This window comes from Empidonax traillii, unplaced genomic scaffold, assembly GCF_003031625.1.
Source record: "Empidonax traillii isolate 1590-97213 ecotype Southwest subspecies unplaced genomic scaffold, ASM303162v1 scaffold385:size1130455, whole genome shotgun sequence".
NCBI lineage: Eukaryota > Metazoa > Chordata > Aves > Passeriformes > Tyrannidae > Empidonax > Empidonax traillii.
The window spans coordinates 876,444-903,571 of NW_020955578.1; the positions used below are offsets into that span (position 1 = coordinate 876,444).

The 27,128-nt window shown below is 41.2% G+C and overlaps 2 protein-coding genes across 5 annotated transcripts in view; both read right to left on the bottom strand.

Annotated features, from left to right (window-relative positions):
* Positions 1 to 14,461, bottom strand: part of PTPRB (protein tyrosine phosphatase, receptor type B) — a 58,904-nt gene extending 44,443 nt beyond the window's left edge. For 2 of the 3 annotated variants that reach the window (XM_027893253.1, XM_027893252.1), the window contains exons 1-4: positions 14,375 to 14,461; positions 12,719 to 13,108; positions 5,814 to 6,052; positions 304 to 577 (exon numbers count right to left, since the gene is read on the bottom strand). In XM_027893253.1, the coding sequence (XP_027749054.1) occupies positions 304 to 577; positions 5,814 to 6,052; positions 12,719 to 13,108; positions 14,375 to 14,429 (958 nt within the window). In that variant the 5' untranslated portion in view covers positions 14,430 to 14,461. Of the gene's footprint in view, positions 1 to 303; positions 578 to 732; positions 857 to 5,813; positions 6,053 to 12,718; positions 13,109 to 14,374 lie in introns of those variants that run through there. The other variant, XM_027893254.1, reaches the window with a different exon arrangement.
* Positions 14,462 to 15,159: 698 nt separating this feature from the next.
* Positions 15,160 to 27,128, bottom strand: part of PTPRR (protein tyrosine phosphatase, receptor type R) — a 148,972-nt gene continuing 137,003 nt past the window's right edge. For both annotated transcript variants that reach the window (XM_027893283.1, XM_027893284.1), the window contains 4 exons: positions 24,810 to 24,920; positions 23,972 to 24,129; positions 21,976 to 22,089; positions 15,160 to 16,377 (listed from right to left, as the gene is read on the bottom strand). In XM_027893283.1, coding sequence (XP_027749084.1) covers positions 16,284 to 16,377; positions 21,976 to 22,089; positions 23,972 to 24,129; positions 24,810 to 24,920 — 477 coding nt within the window. In that variant the 3' untranslated portion in view covers positions 15,160 to 16,283. The remainder of the gene's footprint in view (positions 16,378 to 21,975; positions 22,090 to 23,971; positions 24,130 to 24,809; positions 24,921 to 27,128) is intronic.

Below are 27,128 nucleotides of genomic sequence, written 5' to 3' on the forward strand. Positions count from 1 at the left end.
ACGAAGACAACAAGGTTGCATGAACACAAAGAATGTTATGGTCTAATACTTCTTAAAGCATTCTTCTGACCAAGTCCCCTCACAGCACCCTCTCATTTCAAACCTGCTGGGTTAACTGTTGGCAGCGTTTTCTTCTAGCAGTGGGCTAAAGAGAACCCAAGCACAGGGCTGCTGTATTCAGCAAACACTGTCCGTCTGCCGTAGCTGTAAACGCATCGCTCACCTCCTCTTCGAGCAGGGCGAAACAAGGGGACGGGAAGGAAAAGCCCGGCGTCCTTCCCCGCGCACCTGCCGCGCCCTTACCTGTCTGCATGGAGATGTTGAGAGCCTCCCCGCCGGAGAGAGGCTCGATGCGGAGGTGGTACCAGGTCCCGGCCTGGAGGCCCTGCAGGGTGCAGCCGTAGGTCCCGTTGCCCGCGGGGGCGGGCAGGCAGCCGGCCACCTCCCCGTCCTCGGAGCGCCCGCTCAGGCTGAAGTTGCAGGCGCTGCCCGCGGCGCCCCAGCGCAGCCGGACGCTCTGCCCAAAGACGCGCCGCTCCGTCAGGTTCGCGCTGCATCCCGCCTGCTCCGGCGCGGCCTGCGGAGAGCGGGGACAGCTCTGAGACACCCGCCGGCGCCCCCCGGGCTCAGCCCCCAGCCCCGTCCCCGAGCTGTGCCGGTCCGGCGCAAACCCACCCGTATGCCTCGAGCGAAGGGAGACCCTGCACCGCCCCCCTCCTCCCGGCCGCTCACCTTGGTCAGGGCCAGCGCCGTCCACAGGGCGAATCCCGCTCCATAGCTCAGCATCGCCGGCAGTTTTTAACCCCGAAAACCCTCGCGGGGAGGGGACGCAGAGAAGGGATGGCGGGGTGGGGTGGGGGGGCTCCGAAGAAGCGAAGTGGCGGCGGCGGGCCCCGGGGGCCCCCGCTCCCCGCCGGGCTCCGAGCCCTGTGCCGGGCCGCCCGCCTCCTGCATGCGCTCGGGGCTGCCCCGGCCGCCGAGCCGCCTCCCTGACACCGGCCTGGGTGGGGGGGCTGCCCGCCCGCGGCTGAGGAGGAGCGGGGAGGCGGGGGAGGCGACCGCCGCTTCCCACGCTGCCATTCTGACCCGGGCTGACTCTGCCGGAGCCCTTCCCGCCGACTTCCGCAATCAAGAGGCGATTTCCTCGCGTCTCGCTGCGGGGGGCGAAGCGCAGCGATCCGGGACCTGCCGCCCCCCGGGCAGCCGATCGGCCCCGGGGTGCCGCCCCTCGCTCCTTATGGATCCCACCTTCCTCCCGGCTCCTCTCCCACCCCACCTCCCTTCCTTCCTCAATGCTTCCTCTGCATGCCGGCTCTCCCCTGGGTCTTGTCTTCCCAAGCGTTCCTCCAGGTGCATGGGGGCCCCTCGGCCCCCCAGGCGGTGCCGTTGTTGCTGGGGGGCGGCACTCTCCCCTAATGCTGGCTGCACCTCACTTGTCGCTGCCTTGCATTGTCTCATGGTTGCATTGCCTCACGACCTCCTCACCTTGCATCTGCCTCGTCTCATGCTCATCTTGCCTCTCAGCTGCCTTGCCTCATGTGCCTCCTCATCACACCTGCCACTCCTCATGGTCACCTCACCTCATACCTGCCTCGCTCCATGGCCACCTCTCCTGTGCCAGCTCCCCTCATGCCTGCCACTCTTCACAGCCACCCCATCTCCTAGCCCACCCTCCTCTTCGCCTCAGCCATCACTAACACACCATTCCAGCTCCTGTTTTCTGTATCTTAAAAACTGATGGTTTTAGGGGTTAGCCATGGACCACCAAATCCTCCATGGTCTCCCTGGCCCTATGGCATTGCAAACAGAGGCCTTGTGTCCAGGAGAGTCCCAGCAGAGCCTGACACCGAGCTGCTACCTGCAGCAGAAGAGTAGTCTGTCTGTGAGCAGTCATCTCAGCTTTTTGTTCTGTTCTGCATCAACTTGTGTCCTTGAAACAATTCCTTCCCACATCCCCCAAATAACTCCCAAGCTAAAATTACACACACCATGGAAAGCAAGAAAGTTTCTCTGTTTTCACACTGCACCAAAAAAGCTGTGCGCAACTCCGAGCTGGCTGCTGCAAAAATGGAAACTTGCAATTTCTGCCATGCATACCCATTTCCTCCTTGTTCAGGTTTCATCATCTTAAAAATCATATATATGTGTATGTAGGGTGAGGGAGAAAAAATGTAGCCAGAAGTGTTTTGCACGTTCAGATATTCAAATAGCACCCATGGAGTGAATTTAGGATTGCATAAAGGGGAAGGAATTTGACATTTATTTTCTTCAATGGGAATGACACATTTCTGTGTCTTCCTGTATTGCATGATGCATGTGGGATTTTAAATTTTAAATGCAATACCTCAAGCAAATTCAACACTGTCTCTATCACTTTTGCCCCATTTTAAGGAGAAAAAGGTTCTAGGTTTACAGGTGCTAGTCTGCCTTTTAGGGGAGCTGCTGCTCTAGGATTTTTCTGGGCAGTCAGCCTGTCAAACAAGATACAAATGTCTGAAAAACCTTAGCTCTACTTCTTCTGTTCTGAAACCAAACGTCTGGGCACTCAAGGGTGTTACCCACACATACAGAAAATTTCATCTGTCCCAGTGGAGCTCCATGGTCCTAGGTACATGGTACTGAAAGTGCTGAGCTCTATCCTGCAAAGCTTAGGATGATTATTAACTGTATGAACATCACTTTAAGTGACAATATAAATATATGTTGATTATTATGCCATTCTCAAGTCCATCACAGAACACAATCTCCCTTGGAAGAGATGTTTTGCATACTTCAGACAGGAGGAGCGACCAAGCCCCAAAGAGCTAGCACAGGGGTAAACATACCATTGATGGGAAACACAAGGTGGGTTTCTTAGATCTGAACTGGGATTCAAATTACATAGCTGTCTAGTAATCATTCAAGGTGAGAGAGTTTTACAGTGTGATTCCATCTTTAGATGATCATGGTTTTTGGACCTAATGGTATAAACCACACCAATATTTTTCCAGCACTAGAGAAGCAGAGATATGAAGGCTTATTGGGATGTTTGGATTACTTCAAACTCCTCTCTGTAATTATAACATTGCGAGTAACTTGCCTTTTCTTCAAAAGCAGAGCTCACGTTATTATAAGGAGTTTTGAAAACATCCATAATTTGAATTTGCAGGGAAGATATAACTCAGATATTTAGGTGTAAGTTTTTTAAGCAGATGTAATATGTGAAAGGGAAAAAACATACTCAACATTGCAAACATAAAATTCAGGATAAAAAGTGGAACCTACCAGAAGTAAAATTTAAAGACTATTGGAAAGACATATTTGTTTATCTCTTCCAGCTAATGCAAGATAATGTGTGGAGGAAAATGATGCTACTGCTTCTCACAAGGGCTCATAATTTAGAAGTTCATACTTTATTAGTCTTATTCTTGCTATCATAGGATCTTTATCTTTTTGTATTAGTAGGAAAGAACTGGTTTATTACTGGTTTTGAGACTTCCTTCTGTATGTTATCCAGCAAAAGCTTCTGCAAGGGTAAGTAAGGTCTGACACAGATGCCTATGCCAGCACTGAAATAAAACATGACAGGTCCATCATTTAGTGGTGGCAATATATTTATATAAAATAGCCAACATAATGCAAGTAATTATTTCCAGATTGGTATTGGATAAATAGCATTTTAGCAGATCAGCAGTCACATAGCCTTTAACACTTACTGATCTGTGTGGCAAGCCAAGAAACTAATTAAAAAAGAAATAAGAACTGGAAGTGAGTTTTGGGAGTTACCGGACGTGTCTCTAATAGCAGGCTCCAAAGTCCCTTTCAGACACTTTCCCAAGGTTTCCTGAGTTGGTTTTTTTTTTAACACCAACCTCTCTGTCTCTCTAATCAAGAGGAAATGGGCTTTGCATAGCTTTTGTCATGGATTCAAAGTGCAAACTGCAGTTTTACTTGAACTCCAAGGCAGCTCTAAACCAAACATTTTGTTTGATTGAAATGCCACTATTGTCCCCCCAAAACGGGTATGCGCACAGCCAAATAATATCAAGCCTTTACTTTTACAAACAAGAGGACCTAGCTTGGGCAAAAGCAGTTCATATAAGGTATTGTCTTCCTCACAGCAATACTCAGCACTCAGTCTATGTGTTTTCAAAGTACTGTGTTAAATCCAGTTAATCCTCTAAACGTCCCTAGTAGTTTGACAAAAAATGTTTTTGACTCCATTCTAAAAACTGGGAAACAGAGATGGAGGCCACAGATTTTAAGTTTGTGTGTTGATTTATCTGATTGATATATCTAGATTCAAATGTCCGGAGCTAGCTGGGAAAGCGATTATTCTTTTTTTCATTGATACATGTATCATCAGAATTCTAGTTTGAAAGTTTTGACCTAAGCAATTGCTCAGTGCAAATGGTGTCATCAGGAGGTGAAGTGGGGTAGCGGTAGTTTCTGCAGTTCAACCGGTGCCATTTCTCTAGCTCTGGTTGTATTATTTAGTAGGAGTGCTGGAGGCAGTCTGGCTGCTACCGGATTTTATAGGACATTTCCATTTGGAAGGAACCAATATTCGATGCAGGAGGTATGCTATATGGACAGAAGGCATGAGGAAATAAGCTCAGCGTGCCTCCAGAATAATCATATTTTACACGGACTGCCTACATCAGCGATGGAATGGGGTGCAGTGCTTCCATCATCAGCTCAGCCCCTTCCCACCATCAGCACTAGAGCAGCAGCGTCAGGGTCCGTAAACAATTGAGTTTACAGACTCTGACACTCTCCTCAGCCTTCCCAAGTACAAAACACATTTCTTAGTCTTTATCCACAGCAACACACAGTAACTGAAACATGTTTGCCTGCCCCAATACACTGAGAGTAGTGTGGTCTCCTGGAAGGGAAGCACCAGGGAATTTAGGGATTTTCAGTTCTAAACCACTATGTGATGATAGTGGTACGGTGACCAATAATGTCCTGCATGCTTTAGCTCTAACTGCCCGTGCACATTTTGCCAATGGTGATTCCAGGTTTACTCTCAGATTACTCAACTGAGTCTTGCAAAAAAGGAAGACTGGAAATTGATTTGGAGGTATTGAATGCCTGTCATTTCTCCTCCTATAGGTGGGGCTGGCAGCCCCATTCCCCTGCTCTGCCAGGGCTGTTTGTGGTTCAACAGAGCAGAGATTAAGAAGCACCTGTGTGTCTCCATTCTGCCTGTCACTCAGTAGATAAGCTGGCCATGGCCAAGGCCAGGATTCCTTTTAATGCAAGTTAAAGCATTCAGATTTCTCTTGCTTTGATCTGTAAACAATGTCTGTAATTTTAGGACTCAATTATTCATAAATAAAATCATTGCATAATGTAATTTTTAGTGTGTTATTAGAGCTAGACCCTCACATCATGCAACAAACCAGTGACAGAGCCTGAGTCACTGAGAGCAGATACCCAGGCTCCTGTGGCTCCTGCCACATCCGTGAGCTTTCCACTGCTCCTCATATCCTGATAAAATCCCTTGAGCTTAGAGATTTTCCCAATGCATTGTGCATACCAAGATTGGGCTGTAACAGAAGAGGCAGAATTTTTCTGCAGCTATGCCCCTAGTAAAGGGCACTGTCAGCATGAACATCAAAACAAAGCATCCCACCAAAAAAAGAACAAAGCTTTCCTGTAGCTGTTTTCTTTTGGGTGGTGTTTTTTTGTTGTTGTTTTGTTTTTGTTTTGTTTTGTTTTGTTTTGTTTTGTTTTGTTTTTTTATGCCCACAAAACATCCACCTGTAATAGCTATCAGGCTGCACAGAGTGGAGGCATCTTAATAAAAATCAGTAATTCTTCTGTCTTACCTCTTCTGTAGTGCTATAGTATTGAAGAGTGGTTGTTGGAATCCAGGCATTCTCTGTTACTGCAGATTTCAAGTCAAAGTAGAGCTTTTCAATGGAATTTTTACTGAAGTGTTCGGTCACATTTCTGATGAACATCTCTGTGCTACTCTTCAGCATATTTTCAGGTCTAGAAGTAACAGCATTTGAAGAGGGGAATGTAGTTCTACTACTCCATACAGAAGTGTCTGCATCTTGGAGATCTAAGACAAAAAAGGAGAAGTAATTAAAATCAGCTCTACATTTTTATAAACAATTAAGTAGATTCAATAAATGTGGCTGATAGAACTTCTAAGTAGTTCAAGTGCACCTGTCAGTTCTATAGTTTTTTTGTTTGTTTGTTTTCAGTGCAAACATGTATTTTTGCATCAGTACCAAAGTCTGTGCAAAACAGAAAAAAAAAATTTCCCTGAACATTCATACCATTCATTTTAAGGATAATCCATCAGGGATCCTGAAGTGAAGAGAGGTTGTACTTTGTCATTAACAGCACAATGTTTTCACTCAGAGCTTTTTCACTTGCTTGGACCTATTGAATGGCACACAGGATCAGCTTTATGTTGTCTACCCTCTCCCCCCTTTCTAAGTGCACAGGCCAGATTCTCATCTGCTTTCTGTTGGTGTAAGTTTAAAACATGGCTTTGTTCAGGATAATCTTTCAAGATGATTTATTCAAGATAATTTTTTTTTTGTTTGAGATATTTGCCCAAGATAAGTTCCTTGTGCCCACATACCTTTTGCTTTTGAAAATCAGTCCTATGCAGAGACCATGCGAGTCCCTGACTGCTGCCTTTCCAAGGCTCAGATAACAATCTATCACTTAACTGAAGTATCTGCAAATATGATGGTGGATTTGCTTTTTCAGTCACGTACCCTTCAGAGAAAGCCAAATCTGCAATTAAAGCTCAGGAAAGATTTTACTACACATTTTTCCTCCACATTTTCATGGCTCTTCCTCCCCATTGGTATGCATTTAATATCCTTTCTTTGTGGCTGTGAGGGCAGGGTTCAAGCTGTGGTGGCCTCTACATCTGGTAGCATCACATTTCAGCTAAGCAATTGGAATTAGTCACTGGCCTCATCTCACAAAAAGCTGCCCTGCTACTGCTGTAGCACAGCGAGTGTGCATTGGCTCAACGCCCAAGACACTTTGTCAGTCCTTGAACTGGGGTCTCCAGCCTGACAGAACCTTGTTTGCTGCTGAGCCACTGGGCTGGTTGCCATTTGTAACAATTTTAGCTCACAAATCCTCTAAAAACAAAGAAATTACTGGGTTAAATTGCAGCAGAAGCTTTCAAATGCAATTACTTGGTGTGAAATTATGATGTCTTAGCAGGCCAGTGTGTGTTTACCTCTTACCCAAAGGATAAGTAGATGAGCATCCATGAAATCAACATGATGCTTTTCTTATATACATGTAAATACATATGCTAACACATTTATATAGAGAAATTTGCAGCACTCTCATTTGCACTGAGAAAGAAAACTGAGATTGTTAACCTTAGTATGAGATACTTTCATGCAACTATTTCCTGTGCTTGACATGTACCAGTGCATTCACCGTGGTTCTGGATCTTTTTGAAAAGTGTTGATTCACTAGAATGGGTTGATACTCAGATTAAATGTTTACCCTCCTTTTATCTAATTGCGCTCAAGCTCTCATCATCTCCTGCGACAAACCCATTAGCTGACACAAGCCCAGATTTAGTCTAAATTCCCTATCAGTTGCTGTTTCTGGGGATCTCCTATTACTCGTGGGTCCCTGATAGTCTGCAATAGGCAACTAGAAATCCTAGCCCCGAGGACTTGGAAAGAATTAGGCCTGTGCCTCTGTGCCTCCCGGAAGTCTCTGAGTGCAGTAGGGAGTAGAACCTAATGATAGGAAGATAGCTAAAGAAGAAGTACCTGAGTGGTAAGCAATGGCTCAGGAAAAAAGGCCACAATTGGGTTCCTAAATATAAATTGACACACCCAACTTAAAAAAAAAAAAAAAAAAAAATCTTGGCTTAAATTACAGACAAATATCTGTGATTCCAACAGGAAGGCTTTTGCATTCCAGGGCAATTGTGCTTTAGGAGAGCTGCTCCTCCATAAAAGGGAAGCTAGTGCTGCCAGCAACATTTGTGGGACTCAGCAGCCAGGGGATAACTGGTATTCTTGGTGCAGGAGACAAGGGGAGAGCTTGACTGTCCTCAAAATGAAATGCTTGGTCCTCAGGAAAGTTCCACCAGCCCAAGGAGGTACCAGAAACAAGCATTTGGTCACTGCACAACCCAACTTCTCTTGTTAGAGCTTGGGGCTCTTCTGGGTTTCCAGATAAAGAATCTTTTCCAGCAAAGACTGACTACAGTCCTTTACCTGTAACGAATGGATGTGTATAGCACTATGCCACGCTGGAACTTCAGATGTATGTATCAGCATTTCCCACAGATCCTCCAGGACTGACTAATAGGGTTCCTATCTGCCCTCACTTCAAGAAAGTCAGAATCCACGTTTATATTCTCTTTCTAAGTAAAACCACTAATGTGGTCCTAACAGAAGGACCCTCATAGCCCTTCTTCAATAGTAGGCACTTTAAAAAAAAAAAGCATATTATAAGGTCCGTGTAAGCAGATTCCTACAGAACTTGAATTACAAATTTTTTTAACCAGAAAAAACCTCAACTCCTGTCTGGACATTAGTATAAAGTACACAGAAATCTCAACAGTGGAATTTTTCAGAAGTGTTTAGCATTGTTCTAGAAGTCTCTTTGGAAATCAGTCATAAAACTGTTCATGGGAACAGAACAGCAGCAGTGACACTGACGCTGATCACTAGTGGCTGAATGATATACAGTGTGTGAACGTAACATTGTAATCACCAGTAGCACACCTAGTAGAAATTATGACATTCTGACTAAGTGCATATTTCATCCATGGGGCACACTGCAAACTGCATCCGTCTGCACAGCAGCAGGCTGCTTACAAGAAAAGGAAGTCCATACATTTTTCATTTATGATTAGCAAGAGCACTGATTAGTTGTCAAGTACTGAGAACTTGAACCACCTACAGTGGTGCCTTCAGACCAAGCTGGCAATGTGCACCTTTCTGAAGTAGCTTGCTTTTCACCAATCTACCTACCTTATTAAAGCACAGTTTCAGAAAACTAAGGCTGAACTGCTAGTGAAACATAAATTAATCAGATATCTAGTGTATAAAAAACAAAATACTCTGTAAGACTGAGTATAACTCACAGTAAGACTTGAAACTAGAAGGAGTTGCCTTAAGGTCCCTTTATTTTTTTTAGCTAACTGCTTGTAAATAGTGCAAAAATAAACACCATTTAAAGAAAAAACTTCAGATTTCTGTTGTATGTAAGAGTATGACAGAAGAACAAAATCCACTAAACGTCCTTTCTTTGCCATTCAACTCAGACCTTTCAAAACCTGCAAAATTTGTGCTGCTTGAAAGTTTTTTACCTTCTTTATTTGAATGTTGTAGAAGTTAGCAATATTTCTATCTCATGTCAGAGGTCAAATGTCTCCACTCCAGTCTAATCCTGAGCTGCTCTTTTACTTGCTTGTTTTGGAAATGCTGAAGTAGACACTTAGAGGCTCTTGCAACACCAGCGGTAGCAGAACATCCCAGGTACATCTTTGATGATAACACTACTGCTGTACCAACCCTATTTTTGACACTCTGGATAGTTCCAGCTCACCCTGAAGTGGATTTTTGGTCACTAAAGGGCATCTAGACTGCATTAACTCCATGGATTACATACACATCTACTCAAGAGGGTTCAGGAAGTTACCTCTATGTGGATACCTAGGGCTTGGTTCAGTTGCCTAAACTCAGTAGAATATGAGCTGCCTTCAGGCCCTCTGCTCAGGGCTCTCATAACACCTGTGCGACACCTATGTCCTTCTGGGCTGGCAGTCAGAGATCAGGTGGAATATCCTGGAGCATCTCAAATGACAAAAAGCACCTATGTTGAGAAAACTGAAATAAGCCCTTCCTTCAGACACCTACATTAGATACCTCAAACCCACTCCAGCTGCTACAGAGAGGTTCACACAAAAAAAAAGGGACAGAATGTAAAAATGAAAAATACCAGTAGGGTTGTCTGGAATAGGCATCTTTGTTTGCCCTTGCAGAAGAGGATGAAATCATAAAGCAGGACTTGCCTTACTCCTAATTGCTCTGAGAAGCTGTTCCTACTGTTCCATTTTTTCCCTATGAAGGTACCTGAGCTGATTTAGTTCTGTATTCTCTGTGCTGTGTCTCACTGAGACTTTGAGAATTTACAAAATCCAGAGACGTAGGTACTCTGCAGATTTCTAAATTTCTTTTTAGAAAATCTAAATCCACATTTATCTTTATCTTGTGGGTTTTTTTAATGTTGAAATGTTAGGGGGAAATGAGCGTTTGTCAAATGAAAATAATTTTGTCACAAAAAATGATGAGAAAAATTGATAATAGCTTCTGTTAGTACGATATGGGATTGAGTACAAGATTTTGTAATTATGTAAGGATTTGATATTGAGACCTCTCTTTGTCCAGATGAAGCTCAGCAAAAGTGGTCAGCCATGTATTTCTTTGACCAAAGAAAGAAGATTCAGTTAATATTTGATATTTCATGGGTTCACATAGATGTTAGCAAACTCTTTTATTTAAAAAATCCTATAAAATAATATTTCAGAGAGATACAAGTGGATTTGAGTGATTTTTTTTTTTAGGAAAAATGTTTTGGGTCATCTCAAAGGTGGAATGAAAATATTGATTATCACTGTTCTAATTTATCCTGCAGAAATTTGTAAAAGATACACACACAAAAATCCAATGTCTAGTGAACCTATGGATGGATTCTTGCAGTCACTACAAACACTAAAGGTGTGGAAAAATTAAAGTCTAAAGGTATTTACATCATCTTAAAAATGGGTAAGAGTTGCTGCCTTTTCTGTGCTTCTGCCACCTTTCTTTGGTGTTTTTCCACATTCCCAAGAGTCCCAAGAAGACAGATGTGTCTTCCCTTTCCATGTTCTGCAGTTGCTACTGCTGCTCCAGTGGTTTGGAGCATGCTTGGAGTGTACATTGCTCCGGTATCTTCTGTGCTCCATCTCAGCCACTGAAGCGTCAGCAGTGGGATGTAAACTCAATAAGCTCACGTTCTGATTATGAAGTAGGTAAACTTAAAAAGGGATAAGGGGAAGAGAGAAGTCCACATGAAAGAGAAGATACTGGGCGAGAAGGGTAGACAAGGAGGAAGGAACAGTGTGAACGTCAGATCGCACAGCAGACTTCGGCTCATACATAGTATCTGACATTTAGTCTATTTTTGCGTGAAAACAAAACAAGAGAGAGAAAGATGCTCTAGTTGCTATTTGAATTCCTTGTCCTACATGTTTTATATCTTTGTAGATCCCACTTTGGTTCTTAAGCGCTTGGCCTGTCTATGGAGAGAATTTCAGGAAAATTAAGGTAAATTCATTTAATGACTGAGCACATAAATAGATGAGAGGGTGTTTTCATATCTCATGTCAATTGTCTTAGTGCTTATTGGTCTTAAATTGCCTCTTCTGTGATGGATGATTAAGAAAAGGATGTAAGGTTACTTTAACCTTTCTAGGCCACACTTCATCCAGCTATCTAAAGGAAATAACACTGCCTGCATACCTCATCTGAACCATTCACAGTGTCTCTGAATAAATAAGCTATACTTGCCACACAGGACTTCAGATCATTTTGCCTTTTTAATCTCTAACATGGATGGGAGGGCTAGGAGGGCATCTTGGCCACTTTTCCATTCCCTGATTCTCTAAATTGTCCTTTCAGACCTTCACTAAGGGGAATAATCCTAATCCTTTGAGTAGAGCTCTCCAAGTGCAAATTTGCTGAAAATAATGATACCTTGCCTTACAACTAGGAGGTTAGAAAGAATGAGGATTTGCTTTAGACATTCTGAAAACTTGGCTATGTGCAAAAGTATTAGGTCATAAAACTTTTTTTTTTAATCTTGTAAAGGCAAGAATAAACTGCGTGTTCTCCAATAAAAAGCTTAAGTCTGTAGGTTGATCTTATTTAGTATGAAGAATTGCTTAATTCTTCAATGTCAATGGGATTGCCAGGAAGGACTGACAACAGAACATTGAAGAAAGTGTTATTAAGCAGCATTCAAAAGATTTTACCTTCCATTTTGCCATGGATATGGAAACCCATAACTACACAGGTATACAGGTATGTGTCTGTGTGCACAGACTTGTGCACCTCAAGCTACTATTACAAGAATTTCAGAGATTTTTGATTCAGTTCATTATTTTCAGGATTTTGAGTGTTCTCATTAATATGGCATCTAAGGGCAAAAAGACACCGGGAAAACACACAAATGTGTAAGCCATGTCTGTTCTAATCATGCATTTGGGTTACTCAGAGAAATAATTGTGCATGTGTTCGATTTTTAGACGTCTTCTTGCTCTTGACAGATTGAATCTGGATTTGTATGATAAAATGAATGGGGAGGAGAAGAACTTTTAAACACCCACATTTTTTAAAAGGACTAGGAATTAGTACCCACAATTCTGTTTAGAAATTAAAAAAGGAAATGACACAATAATAGTGAGCTGAGCTTACACATAAGCACTTTGATCCAAAGATTGGGAGTAGAGAAAAGGAGAGACATCCTGAAAATATAAAATGGCTTAAAAACTCCACCAATTGTGACAAAGACAGCAATCATCTCAGCTGTTCGTTTATAGTTCTCTAAATGATTTTCAACTACGAAAAGCATTTTTCTGTATGAATAAAACATCAGAATTTTTTACATTTGAGTTAGCATAACAGAGACACTTTTGTTGCCAAAACTTCCAGAATACTTCATTGAAGGAGTAACTCACCTTGCTTTGAGCACAGATTTACATAAACGGGTTTTCCCGTCTCACTGGCTTCTAGCTGCATCCATGTATGAAGGTATTTTTTACTCTGCTTAGCCATTACCTTCTGACCTTGCTTTGTGAGAAAAAGAGAGCTGTTTGCCACCTTCAGGAGCCCGTCTTCATGGCAAGTCCACCTAACTGCCTGGGGACAATCAACGATGATGCTGCGAGAGGACAGAGCAGAGCGCGTAGAGATGCTCAGGCACTGGGCAGATTTCACATGGAGGAGCCTGTCATCTGCCATCCACTGCCACTTCTGGTTGAGGTTTGTCATGTTGCACTTTTCCATAATGACTCCTCTCTTTTCTGAAAGACACTGCTGTTTCTGGACATGGATAATCAGAAACCCTTCTGGAAAAGCAAAATTCCAGAAAAATGCAATAGATTACACATGGGTATTTAACAAAAAACAAATTCTTGACGATTTAAAATACATTGGTAATAAAATCTCTCTTCCCATTTTCTATGTGTTGAACTTTTCATGCAACATTCTATAAGTTGAACTTATTAAAAAAAACCAAAACAAACACACCAGCCACATGATGCAAGTGCTGGTAATGTAAATTACGAGAATGTAAAAAGCGAACTATGGTGGTAAGGTCATTATGGCCTTCATCATACATAAAAATGAAGAAAAAATTAAACCAGATATAAAAGAAAGCCAAGAAGTATTTTCTTCAAATACCAATTCTAAATACCTCGTTTCCTCTGCTTGAAAGCATACAGAGATCTACACAAGTTCTCAGTCTCTTTTTCAGTTTTACAACACAGACATTTTAAAATATAATTTACTGCCTGGGAGTTGTTTTAGTAAAATTCAAAGTGTTTCTGAAGAAAATATGTAAGAAACATGTAAGAAAACATATTCACAAATCTGTGTGCCTCTCAGTGCCTGTGTCATTAAAGGAATGGAGGTTCTTTACTGATAGGAAGTACATCTATGTTACTGGATTTACTCCAACGTCTCTGGCTGTTAGTTTTGTGACCATTCCAATTCATGTACGGTTAGCTCTCTGTGTCACCACACTTAAAGATCAACACTAGATAATCAAATGAAGAGGACTGCAATGCATTCATCAAAACCCCACAAAGTTACAGAATACAGAACTGGTTATTTTAAACGCAGCCTCTCTACCATATCATGTTTGGGTTTTTCTCTTTTTATAATCTCAGTTACTCAAACATTTCCAGCCTCATTAGTCACAAAGTGCCAAACCAAATATGTATTTATTTCCCTCAGTTGATATTTGTACAGACCTAGGTATTTTCTAACTAAGCGTCACAGAAAGCTCCTGTCTCTGAAGTTGCACTAAGTTTAAATAAAAGATAGGAATCTCCCCTTTAAAGAATTTTTCCCAAAACTCATCTCCTGGATTGTCTATCAGGAGATCTTCTTAAAAGAAGAAGAGGTATCTCCAGCATAGAAGGAGACAGTTTGTTTTCCTTTGGAAAGAAATCTAAACAGAACTGGCTATGTTGGCCCTGCCCCCCATTCCTCTTATATGAACCACAGCGAAGAGGTGACTCATTTTTTTTAAGTCACTGGCTGTGCTGGAGGGCTCTGCTCAGTGGCAGAAAGAGCAACACAGAGGAGGGGAAGGATGTAGAGACACTTACCTGAGAATGTCAAGGCAAGACAGGTAGAAACCAGGACGTGAAATAAAGAATCCATTTTCCCTCTAGCAACTCCCCATGCTTCTCTTAAAAAAACCCACCCCAGATAAGTGAAGCGAAGGCTAGGAAGGAAATGTGCCTTCACAGGGGGAAAAAGTCGGTGACGAGCACTTCCTTCTATTCAATTGTTTTGGGGAGTTTTACAGCACTTTGTCCTTTTATATGATTCTTCAGCGTGTACTAATAGGTTTATTTTGGAAAAATAAAAGCAACAGAGATGTTTTCAAACACCTGGGAAACTAATAGAGAATATATTGAATCTCTTTAGACTAGAAGAAAGGAGATTATACTTTTGTGTAATTCATTGCCTGTGAAACATTACAAGTTTGCAGGTCATCTGGATATTGCAGGGTAGATATATCCTGTAATATTCTGGGAACAAATACATATTCTTTGTAACTATACATAATCCAGCAAAATATCAATATTGATACTTCTAACTCCACAAGCTCTAAAAGCCAAGTGGAGGGTGGAGGAGGAGGAGGCAAACCTCTAGGATCTGTATCAGGTCTTACAGAAGCTCCCCATGAGGAATCAAATGATGCTGGGTTTGCCTTCCCATCAGGTGGTGCACCTTGCTATTGCCTGTGTCCTCTGGATTGGTTCCCAAGAGGTATGAAGCTATGGTGGAGGCCAACCAAATTGTGCTGGGCTGAGCCTGTTTATGGAGGTACAAGAGCGTTTGGGGCATTAACTATTGTAGGCAAGAACAGAGACTCCAGTTAATATTTTATACCAAGTTTAATTCATTAGCAGTATGAAGCAAAGTCAACATCACTGCATTAAAAACTCATTATACCCTGTAAACAGACCTCCCAGTGCTGTAAGTCAAAATGCCAACTTTGCATATCTCTTAAAAACAAACTCTTACTGAACAGTAAAAGAAACAGTCATAGCAGCATTTTCTTTCTTGTATAACCTGTCATGGAACAGTCCATATCACTAAAGGCATCTATCGCTTACTGGAAGAGATAGAGCAGATAAACAACATATGCAAAAATTTCCATATTAATAAAAGACAGACAAATATTTAAAATCCTTACCATTTAATATATGCTACAAAGTTTCTTTTAAAAGTAGAATGACTTACACAATTTACAAATACACTGGATTTGGGTCTGTAGCAGAAGCATGTTCTAAGACAGTCAACAATATAGGGTAAATACAAACACACTGAAGAACAGACATTGTGCTCTGCAGCTGCTCTGTAAGACCTACAGTAAATACACATTTAATAGTTAACAGTATGAAGAACATATATTTCCATACAAAATATTAACTGCTTTTGAATATTTTCAAAAGCAAGATGTTTAATTTTTTTATTATCTCATCTTTTTTTAAATCCATAATTGAACACTTGCGATTTTAGCAGCAAGAATATTATGTGGCCAAGAAACAAGCTCACCACATAATCAGTAATAGCACTTTACATTACAGTTGACAGTCCATTCACAAGACAGTTTGCAAACGTCAAAGCATTTATACACTTGTTAAACATTTCTTCTGTAGAAGTCCCAATGTCCATCTGACTGCAGCAGTAGCACATACATACATTCCATATGGCAGATATCAGCATTACAGAATTAAACCCACCTTTAGATACATACACAAAATCCGTGTGTAGTTTCAGGACAGTACCTTCTTTATAAATCATTTTTGGGAAGCTCACAATACATTCATACATAGTAAGGGTCCAGCAATCTCCATACTTTTGCCAAACCGTCCACAATCCTTTCAGAAGTTGGCTTCAAAGCCGTCTTTCACACTGCAGTAAACTCCTTGAAGAAGCTGCTGGTAGGTAATGAAACAAATTACCTCAAGAGACTGACATTCGGTTTTACTCTCCTTGGCTTCACTGGACAGCTTCTGCAGAAAGTCTGCTTTCATACAGACTCAGTGCATGGTGCACAAATTCATACTGCTCACTGGTCTGAACCATTCCACCCCTGGAAAGGAAACACACTGGGCTGAAATCTTATTTGTTAAGAATGTAACAACTTCCAGTCCCTGACAGTCCCATGACCACCAGATAATACAAACTCTTTACTCAATTTTTGGTTTAGAGTTTGCACATGTAAGTGGAAGATTTGGGTAAGCAGAAGTACTTTCTTCATAGCTTATGCTATCCATCACATGCCCAGCAAGAAGCATTCCTAGTTCCATCAGAGTAAGAACTAGAGAAGAAAACATCTGACATCTACATTATTAAAATGTAAATTTCAAATTCAATACATTCAAAGAGAATTTTTCTCAATCACTTGGGCAAAGAAGGCCAGACACATGGATGTAGCATTACCACTGATGGAGCAAGGAAGTAGTCAGAATCTGGCCTTTCATTTTTGTCCTTTACTAAAAATGTAACCTTTGGTGACCTACAGATCGCCTGTGCAGAGAACAGCTCTTCCTGTCCTCTTTCTAATGCCTACAATGCATCCTGTCCGAACAGCAGCCACCTAAGAAACTTTACAGCAGTGAATCATTTCACCACCAACAATACAAAAGAGTTTAACTTGACCATAAAAAGGACTAGTTACAGCCAGCTTGGATTAAATGCCTACATTTTATACATTCACCTGATAACAATCCCTTTTTCAGCTCTAAGTATGAGAATCCCATATGTCAATGCGCTCACCCCCAATGAGCTCAGGCAAATGTAAATGTCCTTTAGTGAACTGCATGTCTATTATGATATTCTATTCCTAGGAACAAAATCACAGGCCCTTAAATGGTTGCATCTGGCACAAAATACGGGAAGCCGTATGAGGAGTGGCTGAGGTCACTTTGTCTATTCAGCCTGAAGAAGAGGACACTGAGTGGACACCTCATTGCAGTTACAGCTTCCTTGTGAGGGGAAGAGGAGGGGCAGGCACTGATCTCTTCACTCTCATGACTAGTGACAGGACCCAAGGGAATGGCCTGAAGTTGTGTCAAGGGAAGTTTAGGTTAGAAAGAGGTTCTTCGCTCAGGTTGGGCACTGGAACAGGCTCCCCAGAGAAGTGGTCACAGCACCAAGCTTGATAGAGTTCAAGAACAGTGTGACTCTTGGGGATGGTCCTGCATAGGGCTTGATGATCCTTGTGGGTCCCTTCTAACTTGGCATATTCTGTGATTCTGTAAAAATGCAGTAGATTCTTATCTTTGCCAACAAAGACATCCACAGATTCATAACTCTTGGCTGCCTGTTGCCTTCAGCTGTTTGCCTCTGTGCTTGTCCCCTGCCCAGAGATCCAGCCAGAGACTGAAGGTGATGGGAGGGCTTTTGCTCTGGTCCTCTGTGCTGCCTAGTCTCCTTTCTTCCTCATCACTGCTGCGCCCTGCTCTGCCCATGCAATCCCTTTCCAGCCAGCTTCCCTCTCTGTCTCCCCCATCGATGTTTCCCCAAGATATTCTCTAAGGGAGTGCATTTCCCAGGTTAGATTAGCTGTGTGGAATGGCTGCAGGAAGGAAACATATTCAGGCAGAAGGACTCAGCAGGAAGGGCAGATTAAAACAAGTTTGGCTGCACTAGACTGTTTGAGGTGTTGATCCTTGCTCCTTCCTCTTCCTTACTTCTGTTGAAGTACATGCCAAGAAGGCGTGTATAAGACTGGCTTGGGCTGAGCCCAGCACCACCCCATTTGCTCTGTGTTAGCAAGCATAGCCAAAATGTTATGATGCTTCTGAACATTGTATAGGCAAACCAGTGCACATCTCTGTCAGCTTAAGGGCACTTGAGTCTTATACAGAGGTTCAGACAACTTAGCCTTGTCAGTGCCATTATACATGGGATTCATAGAACCATGGCATCACAGAATTATTTGGGTTGGAAGGGACCTTCAAGACCACCTAGTTCCAAACCCCTGGCCATGGGCAGGAACACCTTCCACTAAGTCAGAAAGTTGCTCAGAGGCCCATCCAACCCAGCTTTGAACACTTCTAGGGATGGGGTAACCATAGCTTCTCCAGGCACCCTCACAGTAAAGAAGAGGTGTTCCATCCCTCTGACCATTTTCATGGCCCTTCTCTGGATCCACTGTAGAAGGTCCATGCTTTTTTTGTCCTGGGGACCCCAAAGCTGGATTTCTGGGCTGCAAGTGCACACTGCCGGCTCACGTCCAATTTTTCATCTGCCACTATCCCTAAGTTCTTCTCTCCTTTGTTCTTCTGCAAGGCTCACATCTAATAGCAGGGAATCACCTGTGACCCCAAGACATCAGTTTGTGCAAATAGCTGTGTGGAAGAGAACTTCAGGAGGAAATCTGCTCAAGGAGGGAGGTTTCCTCTCCCATGTCCCTAGTGCCTAGAAGGGATATACCAACAGTACAGCACCTCTGGGTTTGCAGCCTTCGTCCTTTTGCCAGCCTGCACTGCCAGCTCCTCTGCGAGCTGTTGGGCTTTCGGTTTCTTTGGGACTATTTGAGCTGGTGCTAAAAAGAAAGTCCCTGGTATCCTGAGGGCTCAGGGACCAGGACCAGCTTTGCTTGGGTAGCACTGGGTGTGTAAAGGGTCCTTTACCCTGCCCTCTGGCTTGCTGCTAGTACAGCTGGACGCAGTCTGCTCCAGAATGAATGTGATGCAGGGTTTGGGATTTTTTTTTTTTTTAACCTGAAGCGATTAGTCAAAGCACTTCAACAATGAATTGACGCACACTGGAAACTCTTTTCATCCTGTTCTGAGGAGCCAAGAGCAAAGTTATCGGATGTCATTCCAAGAATGTGCCTTTAAGGTTAAGAATGTGCAAAGTTTCTCAATGTCACAGTAAGTCTTAAAGATGCCTCACATCAAACATTTCCTGTTTCTGTTGCAAAACATTAGAAATGAATTGGGGAAAAAAAGGCAAGCTGAGCAGACCTGTGTGTCTGTCTTTCTACAAATTCACACAGAGCATGGCCATATTTCCATCCTGGGTAAAGATTTTGAGTGGGTGGTCCATTTCCTCATGTTAGCTCAGCATTGACCATTACTGTCAGATTTGTTCACCCCGTAACTTACACTGAAGAGCTAAGAAGAAAGTGGTACCTGGACAAACCTAGCTAGGAACAGTTCTGTCCTGTCTCATTCCCTATTGGAGCCTTACTTAAAACTTTGTTTCCAGGGAGGGTATATAGCTAAACTATTTTGCAGCATAACTTTTTGCCACCATATGCAATTTGTGTGGATGCTTGTTTGGTTTTCACTGAATATCCTGGATAATAGAAATGTTTTGGTAAGTCACTACAGCATCACTGTGAGTCCCTCAAACACAGCTCTTTTCTCCTATTGCTTGGTTCTCTTTGATAGAAATGTGGGCATGGAGCCATGTGATAAAAAGTCACACACAAGTGGATATGCCTGAGTGTGCTCATTACATCAGTAAACTGCGTTTGGATGGTGAAGCTCTGAGCATGAGTCAGCCTGTCTAGGAACCTATTTTGGATCAGATGTCACGGATTAAATAGTCAGTGTCCCTCTTAGCCAGGCTTCTGGATCCCAGGTGGTCAGATAAAACCATTATTTCTGCTGAACTCTCTTTTTTTCTGTTTTCTAAGGGCAATCTGACACACAAAGAATAAACTGGAGCTTAGCTGCTCACCAGCACAATGAAGAAGAACACCTCAGCTGCTCCCGCTCTAGTCCATTGCTAATGTTGGCCGTGCTGGTACGTAAAGTGCCACACAGCTACGGCTGCAGCCAGTTCTTGCAGACAAGTCTAGTGGGCTTTAAGTTCATTTGCCAGCTTCATGACACATGTAAACACTCTGTCTCATACGCCACCTGCCAATATCCACCGTGTCAGGACTGGGACATCAGGGGAAGCTGATCCTATCGAGCTTTGTCCATGCAACAGCAATACTTGGCCGCTTTATGGACCTGCAGTCTGGTAGGGCTGGCAGTGGCTACTGTAGTTTTAGGGGCTGCTAAGCTTTGCTTTAGTAATCCTTGCTATAAACTGACTGCCAGGTGAGTGAGATTCATTCTGCAATATGGCCAGTTGAAAAAAAAGAAAAGAAAAAAGAGGTTTTGGTTACTGAGTTTTACCCAGAAAAATGTCCTTAAAAATTATAACAGAGACATACACTTCATCTCAGGCAATGCTTGAGAATATGAAGCACTTTAAGCAAGATTTCTGGAGTCTATTTATATAATCTGAAACTTGAAAAAATACAGAAATCTGCAAAAAACCAATGCTTTATAACAAGTTTTGTGTCACGGAGATTGCTGTTATGAATGTTTTATTTGGGTCAGATTTCCATTCTCTTTTTAAGTTTATCTAGGATACTAATATGCATAAGAAAGTTCTTTAGTCAGATCCACTCAGTAATATTGTGTTGCCAGTTATAATGCTGAAAATTTGGCTTATTTTTTTATGTCTGAAATAATGACATTAAAATGATGCAGCTGAGACCAGAGTTTGCTTCCACTTCTCTACAATGGAGTGTAAAAGCAATAAGAAAAAGGTTATCTCACAATAGAAATACTAAAACAGAAGAACACTACAAACCTTTTTCAATAAGGTGAACAGATAATCATAAAAGAGTGTTGGAAATTGGGAGTTGATAATTTAAAACAGAGTAGGCATTTTTCCCTCAGCATTTCCATCTTATTTGGTTGCTGAGATTTTTAGGTCAGTAACTTCCCCTGGAGAATTTTACACTCCAAGTGGCTCATGTTGCCTGTAAAGATCGCATTATGATCTCTAGTACGATGAAGTCCCATGAGAGGGGAAGGCAGAGGAGGTGATCCATAAACACAGTCAACTATATGGATTCCTGTCCTTCTGCAATTCATGGTTCCAGTACCTTTCAGAGCTATTCAGGACACAAAAATTCTGTATTGCCCCTTTGACCTAAGCTGTTTTTCAGCATTTGCATTCATATGGATTGTTTCCATTTAAAGAAGAAATGCATGTCAGGAGCAGTTAAGGTACTTGCAAGGAGATTATATGACCTGGTACCTATAGCAGGAGAGGAGACTTCTCTACTCTTGTTGCAATCCTGTTTATTTACTTTAAAAAAAATACTGTTTCCCCGAGCAGAATAAGAAAGAAAAGTACAACCAAACCAACAGTTTCCGTCGTGTACAATACCCACATCCTCCTTTCCAACACAAATCTCTCTTCAGCCATAAAACAAAGCACTATGCTACAATGGTGGCTTACACCGTTCCTGCTCCCAAGCTGTGAATTCAGTCAGGGAATTGAACTGACTTAAGAAAACTGTGCAACAAATGCCTTGCTATTTTCTTAGGCTGAGGAAATCTGCTGACTCAATTCGAAAGGACCCCCAGCACAGCTGAGGGAATAGCAACAGCACCAGATTTGCCTTTCTCCGATGCTCAAAGAAACTACACACCCAGTGAACCTGGATGTCCCTGTCAACCCGGGCTTGAAGATAATCCTTTATCTCCAGATAGCCCCACATCTCTTGTGTCCTAGTGAGATGATGCATACAGCAGAATGTAAAGCAACATTCAACTCTGAAAAGCTTTTCAGAATCGTTACTGAATCATTACTGATCATTACTAAATAATTTCAGTAATGATTTCAGAATCATTTCAGAATGACCACTGGTTCTTCTGGAACTCACCGATCCACTCGTAGCTGGCAGACAATGCTCAATGCATCTACAACTCCCTCTTCCTTCAACTGCTGACAACCAATGGCCGTGGCAATAAAGCATCCAGTTCTGCCTATACCAGCACTGAAAAGAAGGCATATTTAATAGAGGAATGGAATTCACAAATCAAGGAGTTAAGTGCAAAACACTAAATAGATATGAAAACGCTAAATATATGACACATGGAATTGCTAGAACCCACAGTTCCTGGGTGCATGACCAACAAGGCTGACTTCTCAGCTCACTTTCTTAGAAAGAAATGGAAGTGTGCACTGTTCCAGCAGTCTGGTTGTTGTGGGTAATTGTGAGACTTACATTTTTCCAGTTTGCATGCAAGTGTATGGTAAGGAAAACAATCTTCATTAGCACCACAAAGTCCAAGTATTCTCTGGCCCAGTCCAAGCATTATGGGGGAAAAGCCCACCTAAAGGCAAAATTCAGTTGGGCTTTATGTTTAAAGCCCTCAAACTATACAGGAGTTCTGCTAATCATATCTCTAAACATGAAGGCAAAAAAGACTCGAATCATGCTGATAAAATTAACTGTGATTCTGCAGGAGGCAGAAGGATTTGGTGCTGTAGCTCTCCAGGTTTTCTTGATGCCTGCTGGGAAACAGGAATTTAGTATAGCTCATCGCTGTCATGCTGAATGGCAGGACAATGTGGGGTAAGTAGTTAAAACATGGAGTTGGGCTCCAGATCTTCATAGCCCTCTCACTTAGATAGAAAGGGAAAAAACTGACTAGAAAATGGAGTGTGACTGAGTTTTGTAGACCATAGTGTAGTGAATATATAGATTGCTGAGTTGTGACTGAAGAACTATGAATTTTAATCACAACTGAGATGATATCTGTATTTAATCATTAATAAATACCTGGTCATAATTACTGACTTTACTGTTATATCACTCAGAGAGACATGCCATTCTCCTGAAGACCTTCATTACTGAAGATCCTTACTAGGAAAATGGGACTTTCAATAGCCATCCATGGTCTTGTGCATTGTTCAGGAAAACTGCAATTCCTGATAAAAACAGCTGCATAAAATTTGGGAAATCTGCTTATTCATCACATTCTAGCTTTGAAAATTTGAAAATGATGGGTTGTTCAAATCTGGCTTCCATTTCTCTAAATCTCCTAAATATGGAGTTGAAAAGAAGTTGTTCAAGATGCCAAGTTCTGCTCTAATTTACTTTTAGGAAAAAAAAGGTACTGTCCCAACTGTAAGAGATGTATCATCACAGCTACGTGACAAAGCAAGGAAGGAAACACTGATTTTATTTTTACTTTCTATTTTGCTTCCTCTACTTCTTTTCACCAGTATCACAAATCCAGTGCTACTTCCTACTACTTAAATTGCAACATGGGGCAATGAATCAATATAAAGTAATAAAATGGAATTAAATTAGAATTATTAGAAGGACATTCTCTGGTGCATTACAATTTTTGTGAGTTACACTCTGCTCTTGAGTACTGAATAACATTTTGCTTTTGAATATCTGACCCACTACCTTTGTGAAAACATTCACAAATTGTAGTATTGATGTGTTTTGGTCTTCAAATTTGTACCTGATGTTTGCTCTTCAAAATTGACTTTCTTTGCAATGTTTTAGCCAACCTGTCACAGGACACTGCATCTGAATTAGACATGTAATCATGCAACAACGCAAAAAAAGTAGGCAAATCATAAATAAGAACAAAAGGGAAATATTTTTTCCAGCTGATCTTTCAAAAGCAGTGTTCGCTAGCAGAAACAGGGAACAGTTCAGAAGCAATTTGCTAGCAACAAAGAAATTCTCTCCAAAACTCAAATCCTCAAATATGAACTGAAAAAAGTCAATTAGCTTGAGGAGGAACTGGGGAATTTTACTCTCCCTCAAATACATTCCTTGCTTAGGAGGACTGTTTGATGTGATTTGTTGTGGCCTTGCTTTGGGCAGTCATTTAAGAGAAGGATTGGTAAACTACCTGCAATGCACAATGACAGGCCCTCTGCCCGGTGATTCCACCCTGTCCTCTTCTACATCCAGCATGAGCTGCAGCAGAGGCTGAGCACTGTCAGGCGTTTTGTGGTCTGGCCAGGACGTGTACCAGTAGTGTTTCACACTCCGGGACTGACTCCCTTGCTGAAAATAACATGAAGGTTGTATATGAACATTGGTAGTGAAGAATTCCTTCTATTTCTTTCAGTGTTATTGTAAAAAGACAGTAAAAGTATTAAGAGGGATTTAACAATTTTTTTTATATTAGACTTGGAGGATGCAATTGCAGGGAACAGATATGCTTCCAGGGACCCAATAGTAAGAAGGGTTTGTGTAATATGGAGAGTAATCCAGAATAGGAGCATCTGCCTTATTTTGCACAATTTATATTTAGTCAAAATCATGAAAGCATGAAGATTTCCTTATATACTACTTGTATTTTTAGGTTCTCAAATGAGTTACAGATGCACTCAGCATACAACATGAGCAGTGTATCTTTTTTAGATACTAGTCCTTTCATTAACTAAAATCCCTCTACATTGCCTTGGCAATGCTCAAAGGGCCCCAAAACAAGTAATTTATGAGAATGAAACTTGCACTCTTTTTGAAGCCTTTTCTGTTGCCAGAGTGATACAAAGTGGCAATACCATAAGTATTCCAGTACTTTGGTCCCAACAATACCTTGCAGCTGTGAGCTTCATAGCTCAGTTACTCCTCCTTCAAAAATGTATGCCCTTTAAACAAGCCACCACTTTAAATCATTTAACATTAAAAAAAAAAAAAAAAAGTGTTATGAATGATGTCTCTCAGATGCAGATTGTTACCTTTATTGTAAGCTGACGGACCGTGTAGTTCTTGCATTCTTGCACACTGTTAACAAGGACTTCAACCTTCCCATAGATTCCTCTTTTTTCTGGCCAATAAAGCACACATTTCTGTAAAGCAAGCATCAGTGTCATCAACAAACTGGATCCTGGAGCCACATTCATATCTAATTTTCACACAGAATGTATTTTTCTGAAAAGTTCAGATGAATTCAACTGAGGTGTTATTCATGTCTCAAGTATTCCAAAATAAGATACTGCAGGGTTCTTAATGATGTGGGCCTGGTTTTCAGGATTTGAGGTTTTCAAATATAGATCTCTATCACTGAACACTTTGAACTGTTTTTATTCTTAAAAACTCAATGAAGTTCAGTTAAAGGAATTATTTTCCATATTTAAAATTCCTAGAAAATTCTTTAATCCATAAAATTAAACTTATAAAGTTTTCTCTCTCCAAATGGTATTTCCTTCTGAGCAAGACATTCAGGATTTTTCCATTTCTCACAAGACTTTTTATCCTCTTTACTCTCCTGAGCCCTGATAAAAAAAAATCATGTAAATGTGCCCTTAGATCTTACTGAATTCAGTGGGATTTAATGTGCATGGTAAAGTATTTTGAAGAATCTGAGTTGTTTACCATAGAGCTTTCTGGAAATGAATGTTGAGAAAATCCATCAGTCTTGCTAGAGCTACACAAAACTGTATACAGAATTCTTAATGAATCAGTAGCATTACACTATTTCAGCAATGTATCTGAAAAGCATCTACTAAAAAGAAGATGAAGAAATAGTATTTACAATATGAACCAATTTATTTTCCCCCTGAAATAGTTTATATTCAAGTCAACAGCAACTTCATATTAATTTCAATTAGAGTATCTCTATAAGCTATGTGAAATCATATATCCCTCTTGTATAAATGCTTCTCTAAAAACAGATGCTTATTTCCTTTAGAGTGTAAGATGTTTGAAAGTCACATTTTCTGAAGTAATGCTGGCCAGTCTGACTTGTTCATTAAATAAGAAAAATACCCCAATAATTAAAGAAAACATTCTGGTTTAATATCCAATGCACAGGTAAAAAACAAACAAACAAACAAACAAACCAACCAAACAAAACACTAAGAGAACACTAAGAATCCCAGAAAGAACTTGTCTGTACTTCCTCACAAACTGTTGCTGAAGCAATTGGTATACATGTAGACAGAAGCTTACATTATGCATAGAAATGAAACAATCCCTTTAATATAATTAATTTCCATAAAGCATATTTCCCAGTAAATCCTCCTAAAAATGATCCAGAAAAACAATCAGTGAAATGCAAGGCTTTACCACCAGGTGTAATATTTAAGCTGCTACTCTAATGGATAACCCAATAGCAGATTGAACTGAATCACCTCTGTTTATAAATACTTTTCTAAAAATAGATGCTCATTACCTTAATAGTGTAAGGTGTGTGAAAGCCACATTTTCTGAAATAATGCTGACCATTCTGACTGGTTTCGTTCAAATCCTGTCTTTTGCAGAATTACTCGAACATCCTAAATTTGCTGTCTCCCCGAAGAGATCAAGAATGGCAACAAAATACTCAGAAATTTGTATGAAAAAGAATGTTCACAAGTTCCACAGTCTACCCATGTGACATGTATAGCTACTATCATCTGCCAGATCTGCAGTTCATGCCCCTCCCTGGGAGTGTAGTATTCAGTGCTAATATGGGAAAAAGAAAAGTCTAAATACACAATTGTACCCTGACAATCAACAATAGTTGAGTAAACTCCTGAGACTTCTTGATAAATGTGAGCAGCAACTGCTCACTACAAAGCCTTCAGGCACTCCAGAAGAGTGTTTTTCTTGACTCTTTCCCAGAAATGGAATTGGCAACTTGTGCTGGGTGGACAATGAAATGTGACTGTTCATTAAAATAACTTTCATTTAACAGTTCGTCTACATTTAGTGAGATACAATGGATTATTTTTAACACTGTTGCCGTGCATCTTTTAAGAATACTGTTTGTTACTGCTTTCAAAAATAGCCTTGAAAACAGGTTCAATAAACTGGTTCAGGCACTTCTAAGGAGATAGGTATTGGGGGAATTTAAATGTTTTTGAAAGTTAATTGCAAAAAAAGGGGTAGAGATGGAGATGGGAGGGATAAAGTTACCAGACATATGGATATGCCTGGACCATAAGTCTGAGATAAATGTAAAGACCATTGTCCAAAGAGATCCTGAGATAAATCTCAGGACCATCCAAAACCAGTAAACTGCCTCAAGTTGATACTTGAACATAAAAGAAAATTCTAAAGGTCTCCAGTAGATA